Here is a 22,515-nt window from a genome sequence, read left to right on the forward strand (position 1 = left end):
GCTTTTACAAGGAAGAGGTCTCTTATTTTTAAAAATGGTTATTGGAGAATAAAAAAAGAGTTTGATCTTTTCACAAGATGCTGGGGTGCACTCCCTTGCAGGTCCTAAGAGGGTATAATCTCTCATCCTTTAATTTTATATTTATATTTTTCTAGTTTATTGTTTTCTGCATCTCTTTTCTTACCCATGTTATGATGAAATTCCTTTCTTATTATCTTTCTCATTTTTCCAATATGACAAAGTATGGTCTGTAATCCTTCAAATCCTTCAAGTGGCATGGGTCCTTACTGGGGTTATTATTTCCAGGAACTTGGTGGTAGTTTCCTCATTGCTCTTTTTGATGCATCTTTGCTTTCATTTGACTTTGAATGGATTTAGAAGAGACAAGTCTTATTATTAAGGGGGGAACTATGGGTTTTGATGTGATATCCTTACTGAAGTTATTATTTCTAGGGAACTTGGTGGTAATTTCCTCTCTGCTTTATTTGATGAATCTCTGCTTTCATTTGACTTACAGTGGCTTTGGAAGGGACAATCTGATTATTAAGATGGGGCCTATTGGTTTTGATGTGATGTTCTTTATAGATTGTTAACCATTGTTTGGACCTAATACTACCCTGCCTTTGCTGAGGTTAGTGCCAATAAATTATTTGCCCTGTAATTGGCTAGGAGTGGCAGGGATCTGATTGTCAAAGGAAACACTCAAAAGGAGATAGGAACTACATCCTATGGGTGAGAAATGCAAGAGGGAATTCCAGGTTCGCAATTTCAGCATCTTCTTTCTCAAACATTTTGTGAAAGAAAATTAATTGTCGAACATTTGAACCTGCACGCAGTCTGGTGGGTTACCTTCGTCTCTGCTCAAGTACTTGTGCCTAGCCATATAAGCTTTTGGCAGATGGAGTTAGTTTTCACTTCCAGTGGTATTCTGAGGGACTTCCCTTCCTCCAACTTAAAATATATAAATAAATAAATAAATTAAGGACAAAAAGAGAACTATAGAAAAGCATGAATGTGGTGGATAGTGTCCCAAAAAAAAAGGGACTTTGGTAATTACATGCTAATAGCACTGTGGTAATCACATGAAGTGTTCAAAAATTAGCTGCCGCCTAGGTGGTTCAGGCAGGCCAGCAAACTGCAGGGGCCTCGGTGTCACCATAGCGGCCATGTGCCTAGGCGTCGCCATTCCCCTAGGCGTCGCCATTCCCCTAGGCCGGCTCCTAGGTGGACACTAGCGAGGGACTTCGCTTCCTCCAACTTAAAATATATAAATATATAAATAAATTAAGGACAAAAAGAGAACCATGGAAAAGCATGAATGTGGTGGATAGTGTCCCAAAAAAAAAAGGGACTTTGGTAATTACATGCTAATAGAACTGTGGTAGTCACATAAAGTGTTCAAAAATTAGCTGCCACCTAGGCGGTTCTGGCAGGCCAGCAAACTGCAGGGTCCTCGGTGTCACCATAGCGGCCATGTGCCTAGGCATCGCCATTCCCCTAGGCCGGCGCCTAGGTGGACTCTAGCGAGGTGCACTAGCCTGCCCAATCCACTCTCTTAAAAAAAGTAAAAGAAGAACTCATGGTGAATGGTCACATGTGTACAAAGGTCCCCATTAAGAGTAGTCTTTGAAATAAGATGTGAATAATGATTTATGAAGACCATCTAGCCTTTCTTGAGTCCCCTTCCATTTGCATGCTTGTTGGATGTCCATGTCTCCCTCTTGAAATAGAAGAAGAAGAAGCAATGGTTGCATGGACACATGTTTACAAGGGGTCACATTAATTTATTTAAAAATAATATATTTTGAAAGGGATGAGAAATGATTTATGTATGAGCAGCTAGCCTTGCTCAATTCCCTATGCATATCATTGATGGATGTCCATCTCTCTCTTTAAATGGAAGAACGCTTGGGGGCTTGGACATTTGTGTAGAGTCCCATTAATCTATTAAAAATGCAATATTTTGAATGGACATAATAATATTTGGAAAAGAGATGGGAATAATGTTTTATGCATGACCAGCTGGCCTTGGTCGATTCCCCATGCATATGCATGATTGGTGGTTGTCGATCTCTTTCTTTAGGAAGAACATATTGCATGAACACGAACCCTGTATAACACCCCCAAACAAAACAGCAACAACCCCCCTCCCCCTCTTGTCCTCCTTCTCTTCTCCCCTTTTCTCTTTCCCTCTTTTGGCTGCCTGGAAACCTGGGCGGCCAAGATCCCCTGGTCTCCTAGGTGACTGGATCCACTTTTCTTGAATATTATTGCATGCTTTCTCCTTTCCTTAGTTCTAAAGATCTTCTTTCTCCATGTAAATTCTTTAATTATATATGCTGATTGCTTTATGATTACATTGGCATTCCGTTAGTTGGTTTCTTTTGGTTTTAATAATGAAATCTAACTTGAGGCCTTTTACAGGTTTGACAGGAGTTCGAAGGAAGCTATCCTGCTTTTCATTTTGAAGTCCGGGCTCAAACTTCCGTCATATGGGAAGGTAAATCTTGGGTCTTCAGAATGCCACCTCTGTTCCAATTTGCTTCCTTGACCTGTTACACTATCATCTGTGAAATGCTTTTGTTGTCAGGGATAATTTCTTTTTCTAATTTTATGATTATTTATCTTATGTAGCCGAGTGATTTCTTTCTTTCTGCTCATGTAGAAAACTACATTGGTGAAGGATTGAAGCACTTTAGGGGCTGTGCCTTTTTTTTATCCCTGAATTTGTATCATACTTCTTATTTACTAATTATAAGCTATATCTGTGTTTTTTTTTTTTTTGCATTGCTCCTGCCTTTGTAGTTTATTGTCCTGTCCATGCTCCAAGGAGTGGGGCACTCAGTGTATCATGAACACACAGAGACCCTGTTGGTGGAACTTTTGAATAGGCGAAATCTCGAGCTCTCACATATTGAAGTTGATATTTTATGCTTACTGTTGAAGGTAAACTTAACAAACTTGTCCTTTGTGATCTTTATAAAAATATTTTCACATGTGTGCTCTTTTATATTTTGTGCTTGCTGTTGAATCTTAATCTGTTTCGGTGGTCGCAGAATTATACTTCCCTCATGAGCTCCTCGACAACAGAGGACACTGTTAGAGGTTATTTTTTTGAAGCTTTAAGAGTAAGTTACATTTTCTATGAATTTTGATTTATTTTATGCCATGGATGTTTTAGTTCTTTCTTTTTCTGTTCTTTTAGATAAGTGCACCACAGAATTTCCCTTTCCATAAGCTAACATGCTAAAGTTGTTTATGTCTGATGGATCTAACTTTATAGCAAATTTTCAGCTGGATAATGTTACTTCTGAGCACATTTTCATTGTGAGGCCATGTGCTACAGTCCTGCAAAACTTGTCTCAAGCCCTCTATGATAACCTGGAGACAAGGTTACAGGTGAGCTGATTTCAGAATCTGATGGTTTGTGACGTGCATATGTTTTAATACTCTGGTCTGCATCATAATGAAACATTGTGAGCTCTTATGAGTTGATATTTGAAATATCTGAATGAGCATTTTCTGATTTGTTATGTAGAATGAGGATCACCTTGTCGTGAGGGTCATTATTTAGAAGCTTGACAATAGACTTGAAACTTGCCTGAATTGACCTAGCTTGTGTGTGCCGAGGTTTTTAAATTAAAAATAAAGATTTAGATTTAAGACATACCCAGCCAAGTATCAGCTTTTCTAAAAAATTTGGTGGGCTTGCAAATGACTCTATGGCTGGTAACATGGCATCTGTAGTCCAATTGTGATGGATCTTCTTATAATTTCAAAGCATTCATCATGATGCGTTGCAAGAATTTCAGAATTGTGTTATATTCTGGAGATTGCATTAGATGTTTTTGTCATTAAAGGCTTTCATCTGCTGACCTTGTTGTTTGCATATGAAATTCATGTCATATATGTCTTTTTCGAGGTGCATATCATGTATGCTATGAAACCATAATACCGATAAGATCCTATGAGAATTCATTGAACTGGTTATGACTACTGGCATTAGCAGAGACTCATCTCATGAGCTAACTTAAGCTTTTGAAATGTAATATATAAAGATCCCATGGTATATATATTTTTGTGTTTTCATTTATAGTGGTATATAAATATCCAATGGTACATTGAGTTGCACCTGTTGCAATTGCGGCACGTACTGCTCTTGTTTATGAGTTAGATCTGTGATCTAGCACATTTTATTTTCTTCTGTTGTAATGTCAGTTACACATATTTGGAGTATCGTTTACCTCCATATCAAATGAATCTTAGGGGATCTGGATTCTAGATAATGGCAGGCGTGGATAACTTAGCCCACTAGATAAGAGAAACATTGGTATCATTTAATAGTTGTTCAGAAGATTCTCATCCATGTTTTTTTTCTGTTGCAACAGGATCAGCTATTTTGGAACCTGGTTGTCTTGTTTCGAAGTGACATAGGTGCTATACACAATGCAGCTCGAGATGCCCTTCTTCGAATTCATGTTTGTGACAAGCTCTTCCTTTTACCTCATTGGTTTTTTGCATTTCGTTTTGGAGAAAATATTAGCCTTTAACTCTGTGTATAGCAATTATGTGTGGCTTGTAACTAAGGCTACCTTTTCCAAATATTTGTGAAATGAATTTAAATGTATGCGCATGCACTTAAGTATAGTGTTAATCTATTGATCAGATGACTTTTAGTCCCACAATGTATTGATATATTAAGGATTCCGCATGGAAGAAAATCCAGTAATCTATTGATTGGAAATTACAAAAGAATTATACATACCAGGCTTCAACGGTTGTGCACTGGTTAAACCATAAACAAGATCTCAAAACTCAACTTTCTATTCTAAATTATTTATATAGGTTCATATTTATTAAAAAAGGCCTTACTTAGAGCATAAGAAATCCTAATTCTAATCGAAATAGGAGACACCTGATAAAATAAAATATTTCATAAGCACTCTAACTACTACTCTAAACATCTCCTCCTTATCATCATCATCGGAGCCTTTTCCCAACAATTTGGAGTTGGCTACACGAATCTTGGTCTGCCATTCTATTCTATCTAGGGCATACCTTTACTGAGGCTATAAGTCCCCGTATGTTTTCTCACTACTTCCAATCGTGTCCTTTTGGGCATACTTTTTACCTTTTTTGAGTCTTTCACGAGGTTTCAAAAAATGCTAGGCAGCCCTAAGGCGGCCTACCTGGCACCCAGCATCTCGGGCGCCCTGTAGTTTTTTCACTTTGGGGGTTTCATATATTGAGCATTTTTTCTTTTTTTTTTTTTTGACTTTGCGGGTTAAAAAAACCCCATAACGTTTTTATACAACCTTGGGGTCAAAATGACCCCCTTTGCCCTTTGGGGTGGTTTAAAAAAATAAAAAAGGCCTTATGGCCTTGAGCGCTCGGCTAGGCGCCTGCCTGTGTAGGGCTGCCTGGGTCTAGGCGTGCAGATTTGGTAAAGGTTGAGGGAGCGGAAGTAGGGGCTTTGAAACAAGCAGCAACCTGCGCGAAAGAGGCTTAATGGTTGCGGCCCGGATGTGGGAGAGGCTTAGAGTGGAGGTGCAGGAGTTGGGTCTTGGGATACAAGTCGTAGATCTTGTTCCAGGAGAAGAGGCGAGGGGGACGGTGGCAAGCTGCCATTACACATGGATAAAGTGATTCCGCTCTGTCATTTTTACACATGGATAAAGTGACTCCTCTCTGTCATTTTTACACATGGATAAAGTGACTCCACTCTGTCATTTAATGACTTTTCAAAATAAATTGTCCACCTTTCATTGACCTCTTCATCCTTCTCTAAGGCCCTTTAATCCTCACTCTTAATGCATTTAATGTGGTCTAGATTCATACATTTTTCTCTCATTTTTACTAAATTGAATACATCTTTTTCACCTTTTCTTGTTCTCAATGTATTGTATGGATTATCATAGGCCTTAAGTTTACCCTTACTATTTGTTTAGCGTTTTCCTATTACATTGCCAAGTCTTATGAAATCTTTTTTCGCTAGTGGGGTTCTAACCCTCACCACTCTAGTACCAAATTTCTTTATTGAGATTTCATTTCCCTCTAGTTTTTCGTAAAACTCCTTTTGCCACTTTCTTAATATAATTGGTTATCTCATTCCCAGTGTTCAAAAATGTGGATTCGATCACCTAGGCGTTTTGGGGGCCTAGCCGTGTAGGTTTTACAATGTTGGTTTTACAATAAGACTTTACACATTAAGATATCATATAATTAATAATTTAAGAATTAAGATATTTCAGTAAGATGTTAGTTTCAAAACAATATGAGGTATGACTTAATATTACTTTACAGTAAGACTGCAATGAATATATAAGATCTTAGTTTCACTTTCACATAAGACTTAATTCATTAAGATATCACACAAATACATAATCAATTATTTATCAAATAAAGCAAAACAAAAATAATAGAATATCAAAACATGATACATTGTAATCAACTATTCATAAAAGAATGATATATGCTCACTTTTATTGACCAAATGCAAAAAATTCAACTAATCACAAAAAAATATTAATCTTTTACCTAAAAACAGGTAAATATATCGTAAAAAAAAAAAGTAAAAGAAAAAACGCGGGATTCACAACATAATATATTATAGCAAAATAAAATCAAAACCCTCTTTCAAATATGATAATTTTTTTAAAATATCAAAGTCAAATTGATGTTATTGCAAACCTCTTCTATTAAGCTGATAAAAGTCCTCAAAATCAACTATTACAAGCTCCAAATCCACCTACGAACTATTGCCTTTGTTTTGGGAAGAAATCGAAAAAAAAAACAAAAATTTATTCTTCTTTCAATAAATCTCAAAAGATTCTGGGGAGAGTGGTTTTTAAGGAGTTTTTCTCACCTTAAAAGCCATCGTTTTTGTTTATGGGGTTTAGAATTTCCTCCAAAACCCTTTTCCCCAATTTTTATGGGGGAAAATTTCGTTTTTGACCTCGCTGAGACCCATTTTCCTTCCTTTCACAACTTGTCCCGAGGTGACCCCCCTCCCGCCTAGGCATGCACCTAGACACAGGACGCCTTATGATCCCACGTTGTTAGTGCCTAGTCGATTTTTTAAACTTTCCGCCTAATCGCCCGTCAAGGTGGTCGGGTGGGCGAATTTTTGCTCATTCCACATAATATTGACCTTATGTTCAGAGTTCTATTTTCTTTCTTTAACTAGTGTTTTCAAAAAGGGGGCAGCCCAGTGCCAGGGAGGCCGCTTTGGCAATCCAGGGGCCTTGGCGCATTGACCAGGCCTAGGTGCCAAAAACAGGCGGAAAACCCTGGGCGCCCGTCTAGGTGCCCAGGAACCTGCCTAAGTAGCCGCTCAGTGCCTAGACCTAGGCAGCCGCCCAAGGACTGTGCACCGCCCAGAGGCGGAAAAGCCACTTAGTAGGGGCATTTTGTGTCATTTTGTTTTATACTAAGGGGCCAAAACTATTGGTTTTAGGTTAATTTGAAACTTAAAACTCATTAGAGCCCATTTTAGAGAGAGAAAACCCTCAAAAAACTAGGACCAAAGGATTTCTCAAAGATATGAGAAATTGATCAAAACATCACCCATTGATATTAGATTTAGTTTGTGATGTTTTATAAATCTATTGGAGGGGTTTTTAGAAGATTTTGAGTCCTTAGAAGCATCTTTGCGGTGGAAGTTTGGAGATTGAGCAATCAAAGTAAGTGATTTTTTGTATTGCTTGTATAAGTTGTATTATTTTGAGATGTCTTCTTCGGGATCTAATAGGAGTGGTGATCCCAGTTGGAAATATGGCTACAACCCAGATCCTAATGATAAAGATTGGTTAAGATGCAAGTTTTGTGAGAATGATACAAAAGGGGGATAAACCGGTTCAAGAGAGACCCCCTTAGATCAAAAAATATGGACAATGCTATGGAGTGGTTGGTTGATGATGATGAGGTCGAATGGCATGAATGATTGACATGGGACATGGTCATGGATGTTTCAGGGACATCGGCTGACCCTCCTAGGGCCACTGGATCTTCTGCACAGAGGGTGAGGGTGGAGGAAGAGGAAGAGGAGGTGGAAGAGGCAGATTCAGAAGAGGCGGAGGAGGACAACCAATATGTCGAGGTGGGTGAGGACTTCAATGCATATGATGCAAATGCAGCTGACCCTACTTTTTCTGATGACGAATGATGATTAATGAATGATGAATTTAACTTTGAACATTCATTGCAGATTATTTTGAGTCGTTGAATACTACTTTCATTTTTGTTTTCTTCCTCTTGGTTGTGTATTGTGGATAGTGGATTTGTAGTTCCACCGGTTTGGTATTTACTTATTTGGTAACTTTGGTTTGGTAATTTGGTTGGTAAGTTTTAAGGTTTAATTGGATATGGACCGACTTATGGTTATGCTTATGGAGTGCGTGCTACTGTGTAGTATACTTTTAAATTTTGATGTCCTAAATACCTAATTCTTTTATTTTATACAATATATATACTGTTAGAGACTATTGAGTCCATTTTTATTTCAACTGAGCACCAGCCTGTGCGCCTGCCTAGGCGTTGGGCAGCCTGGACCCCTTAGGCCGCCTAGCGCTTTTTGAAACACTGTCTGTAACTAATTTATCTTTAAATTCATCTATTTTCTCACTTTTGAAATTCCATCACCTAGTTCTTGGACACGTATTAATTTTATCTTTCTCTACTATCTATTTATGCGAATGTCTATAACCGTGAGCCTATGTTGTGTAGTCAAACTCTCCCCTGGGATAACCTTATAGTCTTTACATGATGTTCTATCTACCTTCTTAACTAAGAAGAAGTCTATTTGACTTTTATATGATCTACATTTATAGATTATTAAATGTTGTTGTCGCTTTTTAAATTAAGTGATCTTACTTTTTAAAATAATTGTTTGCTATTGCTAGGTCATAGGCCATAATAAAATCTAGATAGTCTCACCCATCTCATTTCTTTCACCAAACCCATATTCCCCCATGTACCCCTTCATATCTTCTGCCATCGTTCCTACATGACCATATAAGTCTTCCTCCTAAAAAGGTCCTCTTTTCTTTTGGTATGTCTTGGGCTAGTCTGTTAAAGTCCTCCCGAAATTGTCTCTTAATTCTATCCTTTAGTCTTACTTGTGCTGCAGAAGAACTGATTACATTATCTCTTCCACTAAAATCCTAAAAAAAAAAAAAAAAAAAAACGGAAAAAATTAAAATCCTTAAAAAGACTATAAAAATAACCTGAAAATTAAAAAAACACATCCCTAAATTTTCATCATCATCATTGGAGCATTATCCCCACTATTTGAGGTCGGCTACACATCTTGTTTCGCTATTCTGCTCTATAAAGAGCCATATCCCTCAATCAGCATATCTCTGCTCGCTACTTCTATCCATCTCCTTTCGGGCCTTCCTTAAATTTAATAAGTACAATGATGAAATAAAAGGCATCTTGTTGTGCATCATATATTTTGGAACCATTGCTGTCTTAGCTGTTGTCAACATGTTCTATAGTTATTGTAAACTGATACATCATGGATGCATATCTAAGATGCACTTTATGTTCTTAATTCATATGATATTTATGTTACTTAAAACGAGGAGAAAACAAAAGAAAAGAATAACCCATGGTTATATATGTTGTATGGAAATTTGAGCTTGTTCACCATGCATGACTTGGGATTTAGCCTTTATATTGAGACATTCTTGTTGGGGGGCAACATTTCATGCATGACTTGGGATTTCACCTTTATGTTGAGACATTTTTTTTGGGGGGAAATATTTGTAGTTGTGCATGAATGGGGCCTCCTCCAAGGTTGTGATGCTTGATTGTTCTTGGGTGTAGGAGGGGAGATCATGTGGATTCTGCTCCCTTAGCCGTTTTCTCAGATATCAGTAGGAGAGGAAAGAGCATGTACCTTTAGGATTTATTCTTCAAGTCAGGAAGTTAGAGATGTCATGTAGAAAAATTTGAGGAAATAGTAAAATAAGAAAAAAACAAAGCCAAACACAATCATAATTCAAACCAACCTAGGATTTCTTCTCCATAACCCAATCTAGTTCCAAAAGCCTAAGCTTTTTTCTCTTTCAATTTTTAAAAATCATGTGGAATGACTCTCTCAAGGCCCCACACACCTCTTAGATATTATAATTCAATGTTCCAAGTATAAATAGTGTCCAAAAATAATACATTGACCCATATATCCTACCTTAAACTTAAAATTCGTGATGACACTTTTGCCCCTATCAATAGTACTCGTGAACAGTAATTGTGAATAGTATTCATGAAGTAAATAAAAAATAAAAACTCTAGAATCCCTAAAAAACTAAAAAACAGCTAGAAATTAACCCTAAAAGTAAAACTATAATAAACAATAATTTTGCCCTCCATCATTCTCCCTTGTTTGGAGAAAACTCGTCCTCAAGTTTTGAAGTGTGCTAAAATAAATTCAGCATTAAAGCCATCTTCTTCAACGTTCTTCTTTGTTGGCTCAAAGATTATTTGTGATAAAAATAATTCCTCAAGAAACGAATCCTAATATGCATGTTGAGCAATCGATGCAAATTTATCAAATTCGGCTATTCATATAAGATACTCCAAACTCAATTTTCTAGCCTTTAGAGGTTTTCTCGACATCTATTTCATTATTTGCTGAAATCAGGCCCACAATTTGCGGTTTATGAGTGTACCCTATTTCATCTGCGCTAGTCTGATTCCTATACCTTAACTTTTTTGAATGCCCATGCCCTATCTCTCCGATAGTAATCAGATCTTTAGAGGCCATGATTTGGATCAGTCATCTTTCAACTTTCTCTCCATATTCTTCTCTTCCAAAATTTCATCATCATTATCTTGATCATCATCTTGATCCTTATCATAGATTGGATCACCTGAACACTCATGTTGTTCATCGGAGTATATATCGAAGATTGGTGGTGAATCCCAATCTACAACTTGCTGATTTTCAATGCAATCTATGTTAAAATAAAAAATATCATCTTTCAAATTGAAAATCCTAGAGTTATGTTCCCAACATCTAGGTCTTCTATCACTATCTTCATCACTTGACTTCCCACACAGAACGCGAAAGTCTAAAGGCTTGTACTTTAGATCCTCTTGGGCTGAAAGATCATCATCTTGCCCATTATTGAGGCTCGCAAATTGTTGCATCAGATGTTGAAGTTGCCTTTCAAGTTCCTGAATTCTCTCATCTCTGGGATCATGGTACGGGTCCACAAAAATCCCCCTTTTACAGCTCCTCGCTGCCATGGGTTCGCCAAATGTACCCTCTTGTGCAAACGTACCCTCTCGTGTCTTATGAAGTCGCAATAGTGCAGGGGATCCTCTCTTCATCACATGCAAACGTACCCTCTCGTGTCGCTTCCCCAATTGTGGCTATCATGTATACATACCATGCAGTGGTTGTTGAGGATTTGGCCTTTGCCCTGCAAGCCTCTTATCGCACGTAGGAAACCACTAGCCTCCTGGCTTGAGACATTGTTGGGCATTTCTCTGACCTTGACAAGGAATTACAATACAATAAAACTTTATCCGGATGTGCCATATGCCCGGGGTAAGGGTTTTTGGATTTTTCCTCAAGCCTAGACCGCTCAACCCGGGTTGAGTGAACAGGCATTACGAAGCATGCCTCTCTAGTCCCACGTGGACTACACTTCCACTTGAATGTGTTCACTATGATCATGAGTTTTACATGCTCTCCAGGCCTTTGAAGGCCACACACCTCAACGATATGGACATCTTGAAAAAACTCATTGCTAATAAAAAAAAAGTGATTACAAGACATTCTTATAGAAGTGATTTAGATTATCATGGGTTATTGCTTTTTAGATTTGTTTTGGTCCTTATTCTTGAGCAATACTGAATCAAATGACAATGTTCTATTTTTGCGTTGAGCATCTTATCTTTTGGGGGGTTTGACAGGTTAATGTCATATTGGGGTATTTTTTGAATAACGGGAGTCACTATTTTTCCTTTAGTTCTTGCCATTATGAGTTTAGGATTTCAGATGCCATGTTCTGCATAATTATACTTAAAATTTCTTTTTTTCTTTTTCTTTTTTATCTTGGTAGATTAGTGGCTCCACTATTGGTCGACATCTACAGTTAATTCTTGTTCAAGATCTTAGGCAAGTCAATGGTCCTGTAAACCGTGTTTGCAAAATTCAAAAGCCTGGGACACCAATAATCGACTTTGACTCCTTCATTCATGAAGGAAAGCTGCCTTCTGTCATAGGTGCCCTGCTTGATGTCATTTTATTGAAGAAGGATATCGAGAACAGGTAGACTTCATGCCTTACATCCTATCCATATGTCGGTTATGCCTGTACTTTCTTTCCATTTCCTTTCTGATTAAGTATAACTGCTAACTGCATTGAGTTTGAAACTTTGAATGCCTTAGAGGGCCTCTTGTGGAGCCCCTCTTCTGTCTTATCCACAAAATCCTCAAGGATGGCTGGCTTACTGGGTGCCTTGATGAAGATGAAATCAACCATGAAGCTTCAACTGGTGCAGTGCATTTCATTCTGCAAACATCAATATCAATTCTTGAGGACATTGGTGCTTCAGTCTTAAGAGATGTTCCTGAAAGGGTACAAATTCTTGACTTCCGCCACTGAAATCTAGAGTTATTATCTTCGTCAAGATTCCAGGATACTTTTTATGCTTTTGCTGGATTTCTCACTTTAAATGCTTCTTTGGCAGGATGAAATACTTGAGCAATATGGTGTGGATATGTTGATTGAATATGTGTATGCTGCAAAGGATCCTATGACTCGTAACCATATCTTTTCCTTGATATCTACTGTTGTGAAGTCCATACCTGATCGTGTACTACTAAATCAGATCATTGATATATTTACCACAATGGGTGAAACTTCTGTCATACAGGTTTGTTATGTTGCCCCAACCTTAAATATTTGTTATTAAGACAATATTGCCTTTGTTTTATCATCTTCTCAATAGCTATTATAGCTTAAATTTATCGAGTATAGAGTTTCTGCAACCACATGAACTTCAACACAAGAATGAGAATGCGCGCGTTGCACCATTCTCGCTCCTGATGCCATGAAAAGCTTTGAAGAAATATCTCTACAGAAACGTCTGACTCCACCGAACTGCTATAAGCTGTTGTATGGGGATTCTCTCAATCCCCTCTTAACCTAGATTTACCTAATTGGTGTTATATTCTTTTTCTGACTTTCCAACATCGTTTGCATGGTTATTTCGTTTCTTTTATATATTATTCAATAAATACTAGTTAGTTAACAATGTTTGATGGTGACCGGTATTTGTTAGTTGTAATCCTTATCGATAAATCAAGGGAAGTATCCAATAGGATTTTCTTCTTCTTTTTTCCCATTATTTTTGAACATTAGTAGTGGGTTAGCAATTCTTTTGAAACCGTTAGTACTTTTTGAAAGGGGTTAGCATTGGTAGGAATGGAAACCGAGATTGATAAGCTGAGTCATAGGTGGTGCTACCACTTGACCTCAACCCCATTCCTGGAAAGTTTAATTATGAGCAATTTACGTACTGACATAGTTTGAGGAGCTTTATTACCATTAAAAGACATGTTTCTTATAAATTACAAGGATCACCCCAGCCTTGTTTTTCTTCCCAAGTTGCCCTCCTATTCCGGGAGTAACAATGCCGGACAGGAGCTTGTTCCTTCGGCAAAAATTGAGCAGCATGGCTTCTCTCTCTAAACGCAAAAAAAAAAAAAAAAAAAAACCAACAATGATATTGCCGACCCATTAAAACAAAGGATTCGCCATCTCTTTTGCTAAATTTTGTACTCTTTTTTTTTGGCTTGTGAAATCCCCATATTTTCCAGCAGCCTCTGCAACAAAATCCGGCTGTTCTTTTGCCGGATCTGGATACAATCCGGAAATTGGTGATGAAGGAAATGCTTTGTCCCATCAAGGAAAACATCATGTTCAAGTGCAGTAGAAATCGAGCTCTAAAGCTCTCTGTTCAAGACACCAAAGTTCGAAAAATTGATAAACCGTTTCAATGGAGAAAATGAGCAAACCATGATTGAATCTTTGAACCATTTGCAATTTCGTGCGTTGCCTGATTACTTTCTCTAGAAAGTGGCTAAGAAACTCAGGTGGCATATTCTCCAATCCCCACGCCATTGTTTTTCAGTTTAAGCCATTTATCCTTTTGATCATCTGGCCAAGAAACTCTGCAAGCAAATCTTTCAAATGCTTCTTCTCCAATTCGAGTTTTAACTTTAGAGAAAGAGACCTTGATCCAAGGGGAGTGACTGGGGTTTGTGTTGAAGGATGGGTGTACAAGGATGGGCAATCTTAACATCCTCTTTGTCTCTCTCTTCATTCCCACACCACCAAAACCTTTCTCCCCATTTTCTGAACTCATTCTAAAAAACCAATGTATTGCTTCCCATCTTATTGTTGTTACTCAGCAGCAGCAGCATGAATCAATCAGAGTCATGGTTAGCTAGAGGGGCATCCATGATGCTTTTCTCTCTCTTCCCTTCTCCTCTTTTCAGTGCCAATCCCACACAACAGCAAAGAGAGATAAGTAAAGGATCGGTAGAGGGAGAATTGAAGAGGTACACCAATGAGAAGGAGAGGTTCACCTTACAACCCAGCTATGACTATGAGATTGATGGTCAACAAGAGAAAGTCGATTAGTGTTTTTTCTGGTTCACAATTTTTGCGGAGAGAATAGGCTCCTGTCCGGTATTGTTGTTCCCGGACAGGAGGGCAATTAAGGGAAAAAAAATAGCAGGGTGGTCTTCGTAATTTATGGAAAAAATGTTATCAAATGGTAATAAAGCTTCCTAAACTTTGTCCGTACATAAATTTCTCTTTAATTATTAACGCAGGCTTTTCAAAGGGGCAATAGTTTTTTTGGCTTGTATAACTGGCATTTTATGTAACCATGTACTGATAGAAAATTCTTCCATATTCTGATATAGGATGACAGCCATTCTCAGAAGGTGTTTGAGCAGCTGATATCCACAGTAGTTCCATGCTGGCTCACTAAAATGCAAAAGACAGACGATCTTCTTAAGGTAACATAGTAATTAATGAGCTTAGAAAACAGACATTATTAGAAATGAGCTTATTGTAACTTAGTTATGAAACAGAGAATTTAGGCTGAGTTATCTACTTGTTTCACCACACTGTTATGATACTTAATGAATGCTTCACTCTTTGACTGATTTTGGTGCCACTTAACAGATATTTGTTGGCATTCTGCCCAAGCTTTCTGATCAAAGACGGTTGCCACTAATGACATTGCTATTGAGGTAAAAAAGAGGCCAAAAGCCTTTAAATATTTGATTTTTTTGTCTTTAATCTAAGAGGGTTTGACTTTATATGCAGAGCTTTGGGTGAAAAAGGAAGTTTGGCTTCATTGCTTGTTCTTCTTTTCGATTCATTGGTTCTCCGGACCCTTGGATCCTCTAATCAGGAAAATGAGAGAAGCATCGAGTCATTTCAGACTTTGGTGCTCCACCTTGAGTGGGAGTACTTATTTGCAGTCCAACTGTATGAGCAGTATTCATGCACAATATGGCTTCCATCTTTGGTTGTGTTGCTCCAACTATTGGGGGAGGGTCTTTGGTCATTTCAACGAGTTGTAGAAATATGTGTTGCTATGCAGTTCATTGCACACAAACTAGAAGTCGGTGAATTGGCGTTTGTACTCAAGTCTGGGCAGGATATTGATGTTGTGCAGGTAAATACTCTTTCAACATTCGAACACATGGGTACGTACACATGAATGAGCTTAAGGTTAGGTGGTCTAGGTGGTGGGTGCTATAATGTGACGTCCTAAGTTCCTTTCCTTTCATGAGTAGGGCACCCCTTCCCTTCAAAATTACCACCCCCAAAAAAAAAGGCACAAACACATGGGCAAACACAAAATATAGAAGGAAATGTATACAATGAGACCATTTACTTTTGATACAAAGAGGTCACAATCATCATTGGTCGTTAATGGGGTGGTTGATGATGTGTCATTGTTTAGGCACAAAGTCCAAAACAAATTTATCGAATCTTGTGACACTTTCATCTATTGGATTTCACATGCAATGGCTAAAAGTGATTTGACCTCCTTGTATTAAAAAAAATGGTCTCCTGGTATACAATCCCAATAAAAATAATGGCAATGGCTAACAAGGGCACTGGAAGGTTATTTTATCTGGTGGTTTAGGCTTAGTAGTTCAAGGTCATTAGGTGTCCATCATATGGATTATGCATCCCTAGTTCACCTATGGGCCATTCCTATGTATTTACAACTGACAATGTCTTGAATGTTCGTTTTATTCAGATTTAAGATTTTTTCTTTTTTTGCTTTTTTTAAAAGCACTTGTCCTTGTTAAGAGGAATGGCAGCTTTATGGTTGCAAATAATTCAGTGCTGAACTGAACTGCTTTTGATGATGCTTTAGGATTTAGTCATGGATGGAAAATATCAGCCTTCTTACTGGTTTCCAAGCTTAATGTTATGAGAAAATGATGCTTCTCAAGGGAATGTTCTTCACATTGTTAGAGCAATCATATTCATTTCATATTTGTGGGGTTTAGTCACTATTTGACAATTCATTCTACTCTGGATGGTCAGTCTGCATGGAGAAACAGAGGGTTTGTTTTTAGAAATTCTCATCACTATTTGCTTTATAATAATATAAATCCACATAATGTAATGGTGATACCTTGCAAGTGGAACCTTTAAACGTAGGCAGACTCTTATAAATTATTCATCTAGTGTCATCCTGAAGTTAAACATTCTGTGGGTTAATATGTTTCCATCTCAAAATTTGTGTCATCTACACTGTAGTTCAGAGTTTTCTACATGCTTTGCGGTATGCATCACCCATCCAGAAAATGTGAATTTGCATGACGTATTGTATTTTTCAGGGAACATTGGGAGAGCTCATGGAGCAGGTAGTCTCACAACTGCAGATGGTTGATACCCAAAACAAGTCACTCTATGTTCCTACTGATATGCAGAAGGTGTTAAGGGAATCTGCTCTTCATTTACTGAGGACCCTCGCTAAGTGCATGGTGCCCTCAGCATATTTTAGAGGCATAGTCCTGTTGCTCAAACGCACAGATGAAAATGTGCAACATAAGGTAACTGGCCCGTCAGGCTAACCTGATCATCAGTGTGAGGCAGCTCGGTTGGGTTTGTCTTGGAAAAAAATATATGTAAGATGAGCATTGGTTCTCAAAATATCATTAAACTGGCTCTGTTTCTAGAAATATAATAATATTGCTACTTCTTTGGTGAATTGGCTTCAGTCCATGCAATCTCTCTCTTAGAGAGAGAGAGAGAGAGAGAGAGAGAGAGAGAGAGATGGCATGTGTCGTGCGATGTGCTGCATGGAGGGTTTGCTTATATATGTAGAGGGAAGGAGTTGGGTGGCTGATTTACCGTTGGGTGGAGCTCGACCAGCTCAGGTCATGGCATGGGTTTGCGTGGTTTGATTTCTCTTATGCAAAATGGTTTTAGATTTTGTGACAGAACATAGTGGAACCAATAGAGAAAATGAAGACTGCAGTTTTGTTTCGAAACTTCTTCTTAACGAGTTCATTAAAACATGTGTGATTCTAATGATATTTTTTGAGAAGTACCTTCTATTGTACTATATAGAAAACTGCTATAATGGTACCTTCCATTTCATTTTTCTTGACTATACGCATGTATTTTCATGCAGGCTCTTGTACTGTTATGTGAGTCTCTTACGGATTCTTATGCTTCTGGGATGAAGCCTAGGCGTTCAAGAAAAGTGAACCTGCCACATAGTTTCCTTGCAAGCATGGATGAAAGGGGTTGGGAGTCATTCAATGAAATGTGTTTACAGATCACAAAATTGATTGATGAGCCATTAGATGATGACTCAATTCCAATAAAGCTTGCCGCCGCTTCTGCATTTGAAGCTTTAGCAAACAAATTCTCCTCTAATCCCTCTATTTTTTCCTCTTGTCTTGGTTCGGTGGCTAAGAAAATTGGTTCTAATAACTTGGCCGTCTCTTCTGCCTGTTTGAAGGCCACGGGTGCTTTTGTAAATGCCCTAGGCCCTGCTGCTGTACCCGAGCTTTCTTGCATTATGGAGCAGGCATTGAAGAGGGCCCATAATGTTTGCTGCTGCTTTTGTGAAAAATATAAAGTTGGCATTGATAAGGGGCTTGATGGAGTTTTGAAACATACGGAATCAGTTTTGCTTGCTTTTCTTGCTACCCTAGAGGCACTTGTTGATAGGCTTGGAGGATTTCTCAACCCATATCTACGAGACATTCTCGAGCTCTTGGTGATTCATCATGAGTTCTCAAGTGCATTGAATCAGAAGATTGGACTAAAAGCTGCTGCAGTCCAAAAACTAATATCTGAGAAAATATCGGTGAGCATATCTGATATTCATTTCTGCATCTGTTGCTTTCCATACCATTTTATAGTTTAAATTTGGGAAGCTATAATATACTCAATGGACTATGGAATGCCATTCTCAATTGGGATCATCACCATCGAATGACAGTGGATGGAAAGATAGGGTAACCCACTCACTGGACTTGTGTCCTGTTCTGGTTGGCCCACTCTCCTTCTATCACTGCCATGTAATAGTGGATGTTGGTGAACCCAAGGTACTATCGTTTCCCATAGGCTATTACCAAGTTGTACATTTACCTTTCAAACTAACTAGTCCCTTGGCGTTCTCTGTAGAAAGAATGAATAAACATGTAAAACTGCAAAAAGAATAAACATGTAAAAGCCATTTAAATATTGTTAATCTAATTTGGGGCATAAATGGAATACATTATTTTGGAAAACATTATTTGATAGGCTTATAATTTGGTTTCATAAAAATTAATGGGTGTATATTCATTTGTTCCATGTCAATAATATATGGGTGATTAGTTTAACACAATAAACTGATCTACAGGTTTTACCCTTATTGTCCCTCACATCTTATCTTCTCTTCTCTTCTCTCACATCTTCTCTTCTCTTCCTCTTCTCTCTTTCCTTTTCTTCGTCTTTATGCTTACTTTAAACTGAATAAATTCGAACCTAAATATAGATTGTCTTGTCAACTTGGTATGAGCAAGGGTAGTCCTGAAAAGGACAATATATATAAGTTAATTGGTGAGATTCCAATCATACTGCTGATGTCAGCAGACAGTCTAATGATGTGAACTAAGTAGTATCCCAATGGATCTCCTCTTTGAAAATAGTAGTGAGAATATATATATGTCTACAGTTTTTTGGAGACGTGCAATTTTCTTGGGTTTTCTTGGACTGATTTGGAGTTTTTGTCAAGGACACCAATTTTAAAGGTTTTCTTGATTTGATTAGTTAGATGATTCAACGATCATCAAGTTACACGTACTTGGTCGTTGTTTATGAGAAATGAAGAATGCCAATCTTTAGGGTTTTCTTGATCTGTTTGGTTGGATGATCCAATGATGAATCAAGTTACACACACTTGGTCGTTTTTCATGAGAAATTCGATACAGATCTATTTTTTTTGGATTTGACGTTCATCAGACAGTGACTCGTGCAGCCACGATTCTACAATCGATTGCCTTTTTGCACTGTGTATTGTATTCTGTTCTTATAAAAATTGAGTGAGATCTGAGGGTATAGCCAGATTTCAGCAACAGCCTTTCATTGTTTATTGATTGATCTATTGGCTTGGAGTAGTACCAATGGCGCAATAAGCACTAAAAACATGAGCTGTGGAGCATTGCAGCCTTCAAATCACTACAGTGGTACGGTTCAATTTCATTGTGACAAAGTACTTGGTGTGGGCCAGTTCTGTTCGGTTGTTCCTTGAGGAAAGAAAAAATGGGTCATATTGATGGTTGCTTCGTGAAACCAGATGCTAAGGATCCATCTTATGCAGTTTAGTAAGTCGAAGATATTTAGTATTTCAACTGGAATTTGAACTCTATGCAGCTAAATTTGAGTCTCATAATTATAAATAACAATACTTACAAAAGCCCTATGTGCTGCAGTGACTGTGAAGCCTATTCGCAGGAGAAGAATATTACAAAAATCCATGAGTTGTAGTAACATATCAATTAAGCAAGGATCATCAACTTCAAGCACAAAGATCTATTACTTGGAGATTATTATGTTGAGCTTAAGTGTGTATTTGGGATGAATAGAACCATTATCGGCTCATGGTTGTTTTTATTGTACGAAAGAGCTAAGAGAAAGGTTGGAACAAAAGAAAATATTTGACCTTTTGGGAAGCCTTAATGCGAAATATGATACTACAAGATTGATGTAGGAGAACTTGAAGAAACATAGAAAATCAGCAATAAGCACCTTGACACAAGCAATTTTGGAAATCCTAAAGCTTTCTCCTACTATGGCTCAAGCCTTAGGCTTCTTACAAGACAAAGTCTTTATTTTCTTAAAGAGGAATACATGAATGACTCTCTTAGCCCATTCATGCCCTTATTTATATTGAAAAATTATTGTTTTGGACAATATTTGTCCATACAATTAGCTTTTGACCAAAATGTCCGAACTTTTTTTTGAAAAGTGCAACAGTTATATAATTGAAGTAAGATTACAAGAGAGAGATAAAAGACGAGAGGACCCTGAGAATGGGTCTCTCTATGTGAAAACAGCGAAACAGGCTTATAAAAATGCCCCTTACATGTACCCCTTAACTGGGAAGCATACCACAAGGTAGAAAAAATAAGATTACGGAGTATGTTGAGGCTACGATTCTATAAAAGTTAGAGCTGAGGTCCAAAAACGGGATGGTTAAGTAGCTGCCGGCCGTGGTAAGGTGTATTCCTAGCTCCGTCTTTAAAAAGGTCCTAACTTAAGTATAATATAAAACTGAACTCCATAACTTAAATTAAAATATTTAAAAAGTCTTTAACTGGTCCAACAATGAAATTAATAAATAAAAACATCTGAAATGGCCTAAAAAACTAAAAAAAAACCCAAACTATTTATTTTCGTGGAAGCCCTCCTAGGGTTTTCATCCTCCAAATATAGCAAAAATTAGGAGGAATCTATCGCTTCAAAAGAAGATACTTGTGGCTACTTGTTGTGCTCAGAATTCCATTATTCTACTTGGGCTGAGGAGAACTCGCCCTCTAGTTCACATCTTCATCTTCATGCACCTCCATACCATGATACTTTGGCAGATCAACAATGTTGAAGATGTTTGAAGTCTCCATGTGTGAAGGCAAAGCGACCTTGTAAGCATGGATGCCCATCTTCTTCAAAATTTTGAATGAACATGCCTTGCAACCATTCAGCTTGCTGCATTTTCCTACTGGATGTCATTCTTTCCTAAGATACACCATTAACCAGTCTCCCATATTAAACTCCTTGAAGTGGTGATGTTGGTCCGCCGTTTCCTTGTATTTGCATGTATTGGCTTCTACACTAGCACGCACTTGTTCATGCACTCCTTTCATTTGTTCAACCAAGTCCTCCACAGTAGCATGACCCTCCCCATTGGCCTGGAAAGGAACCAAGTCAAGCGAATGAGTAGGGTTTTTTTTCCATAGACCACCTTGAAAGGACTCTTACTAGTAGATCTATTGCAAACATTATTATAGGCAAATTTGGCCTTGAGGCAGCGCTAGGCCCATTGTTTCTTCTTATCCCTCACAATACTTCCCAAAATATTGCCAAGAGTACGGTTTACCACTTCAATCTGGCCTGTCTGCGGATGATAAGCACTACTAAATTGTAACCGAGTGCCCAATTCTTCCACAAAGTTCCCCAAAAATGACTAAGAAACTTCGTATCCGGAACACTATGTAACTTGATCACCTCTTTGAAGTACAAGTTAGCAACATGTGTGCCATCCAGAGTCTTCTTGCAAGGTATAAAATGAGCCATCTTTGAGAATCTATCCACTACCACGAATATGGAATCCATACCTCTTTGAGTATGTGGAAGTCCCAGAACAAAATCCATGCTAACATCCTCCCAAGGTGCATTAGGAATAGGAGGTGGAGAATAAAGCCCAGTATTATGTCGTTGCCCCTTAGCCAGTTGACACATACGACACCTCTCTACAAACCGCATAACATCTCTCTTCATTTTGGCCAGTGGTACTTACACTTCGCCAATAGTATGGTTTTGTCTCAACCAAAATGTCCACAAGACCTCCCCCATGAAGCTCTGTTATTAGGGTTTCTCTAAGGGAACCTAGAGGAATACAAAGACGGTTTCCTTTGAAGAGAAATCCATCTTGAATAAGAAAATCCCCAACAACTCCACTACAACACTAATCCCATATCTCCCTAAAGTCATCATCATCTGCATAAAGATCCTTCATAAACTTAAACCTAGTAATAGCAGTTGCCATGGTAGTTAATAGGGTTGACCTTCGACTGAAAGCATTTGCCACTCTGTTCTGGCTGCCTGCTTTATGCCGAATAATAAAAGTGAACTCCTGCAAATAGGCTACCCATCGAGCATGTTGTTGATTTAGTTTATGTAGCCCATTAATATACTTCAATGCTTCATGATCTGAGAACAAAATAAATTCCCTATAA

The 22,515-nt window shown here is 38.0% G+C and overlaps 1 protein-coding gene across 9 annotated transcripts in view; it reads left to right on the forward strand.

Moving 5' to 3' along the window:
* LOC18428242 (ARM repeat superfamily protein) overlaps window positions 1-22,515 on the forward strand; it is a 66,567-nt gene that overhangs the window by 35,388 nt on the left and 8,664 nt on the right. For 8 of the 9 annotated variants that reach the window (XM_020663655.2, XM_088856200.1, XM_020663654.2 and 5 more), the window contains exons 23-35: window positions 2,425-2,500; window positions 2,806-2,946; window positions 3,057-3,128; window positions 3,295-3,399; window positions 4,389-4,478; window positions 12,075-12,283; window positions 12,403-12,592; window positions 12,705-12,890; window positions 14,950-15,045; window positions 15,215-15,282; window positions 15,359-15,713; window positions 16,897-17,112; window positions 17,697-18,380. In XM_020663655.2, coding sequence (XP_020519314.1) covers window positions 2,425-2,500; window positions 2,806-2,946; window positions 3,057-3,128; window positions 3,295-3,399; window positions 4,389-4,478; window positions 12,075-12,283; window positions 12,403-12,592; window positions 12,705-12,890; window positions 14,950-15,045; window positions 15,215-15,282; window positions 15,359-15,713; window positions 16,897-17,112; window positions 17,697-18,380 — 2,488 coding nt within the window. Of the gene's footprint in view, window positions 1-669; window positions 759-2,424; window positions 2,501-2,805; window positions 2,947-3,056; window positions 3,129-3,294; window positions 3,400-4,388; window positions 4,479-12,074; window positions 12,284-12,402; window positions 12,593-12,704; window positions 12,891-14,949; window positions 15,046-15,214; window positions 15,283-15,358; window positions 15,714-16,896; window positions 17,113-17,696; window positions 18,381-22,515 lie in introns of all 9 variants that reach the window. The other variant, XM_088856205.1, reaches the window with a different exon arrangement.

This window comes from Amborella trichopoda, chromosome 13 (assembly GCF_054954075.1).
Source record: "Amborella trichopoda isolate Santa Cruz 75 chromosome 13, AtrichopodaSantaCruz75HAP2 v2.0, whole genome shotgun sequence".
Lineage (NCBI taxonomy): Eukaryota > Viridiplantae > Streptophyta > Magnoliopsida > Amborellales > Amborellaceae > Amborella > Amborella trichopoda.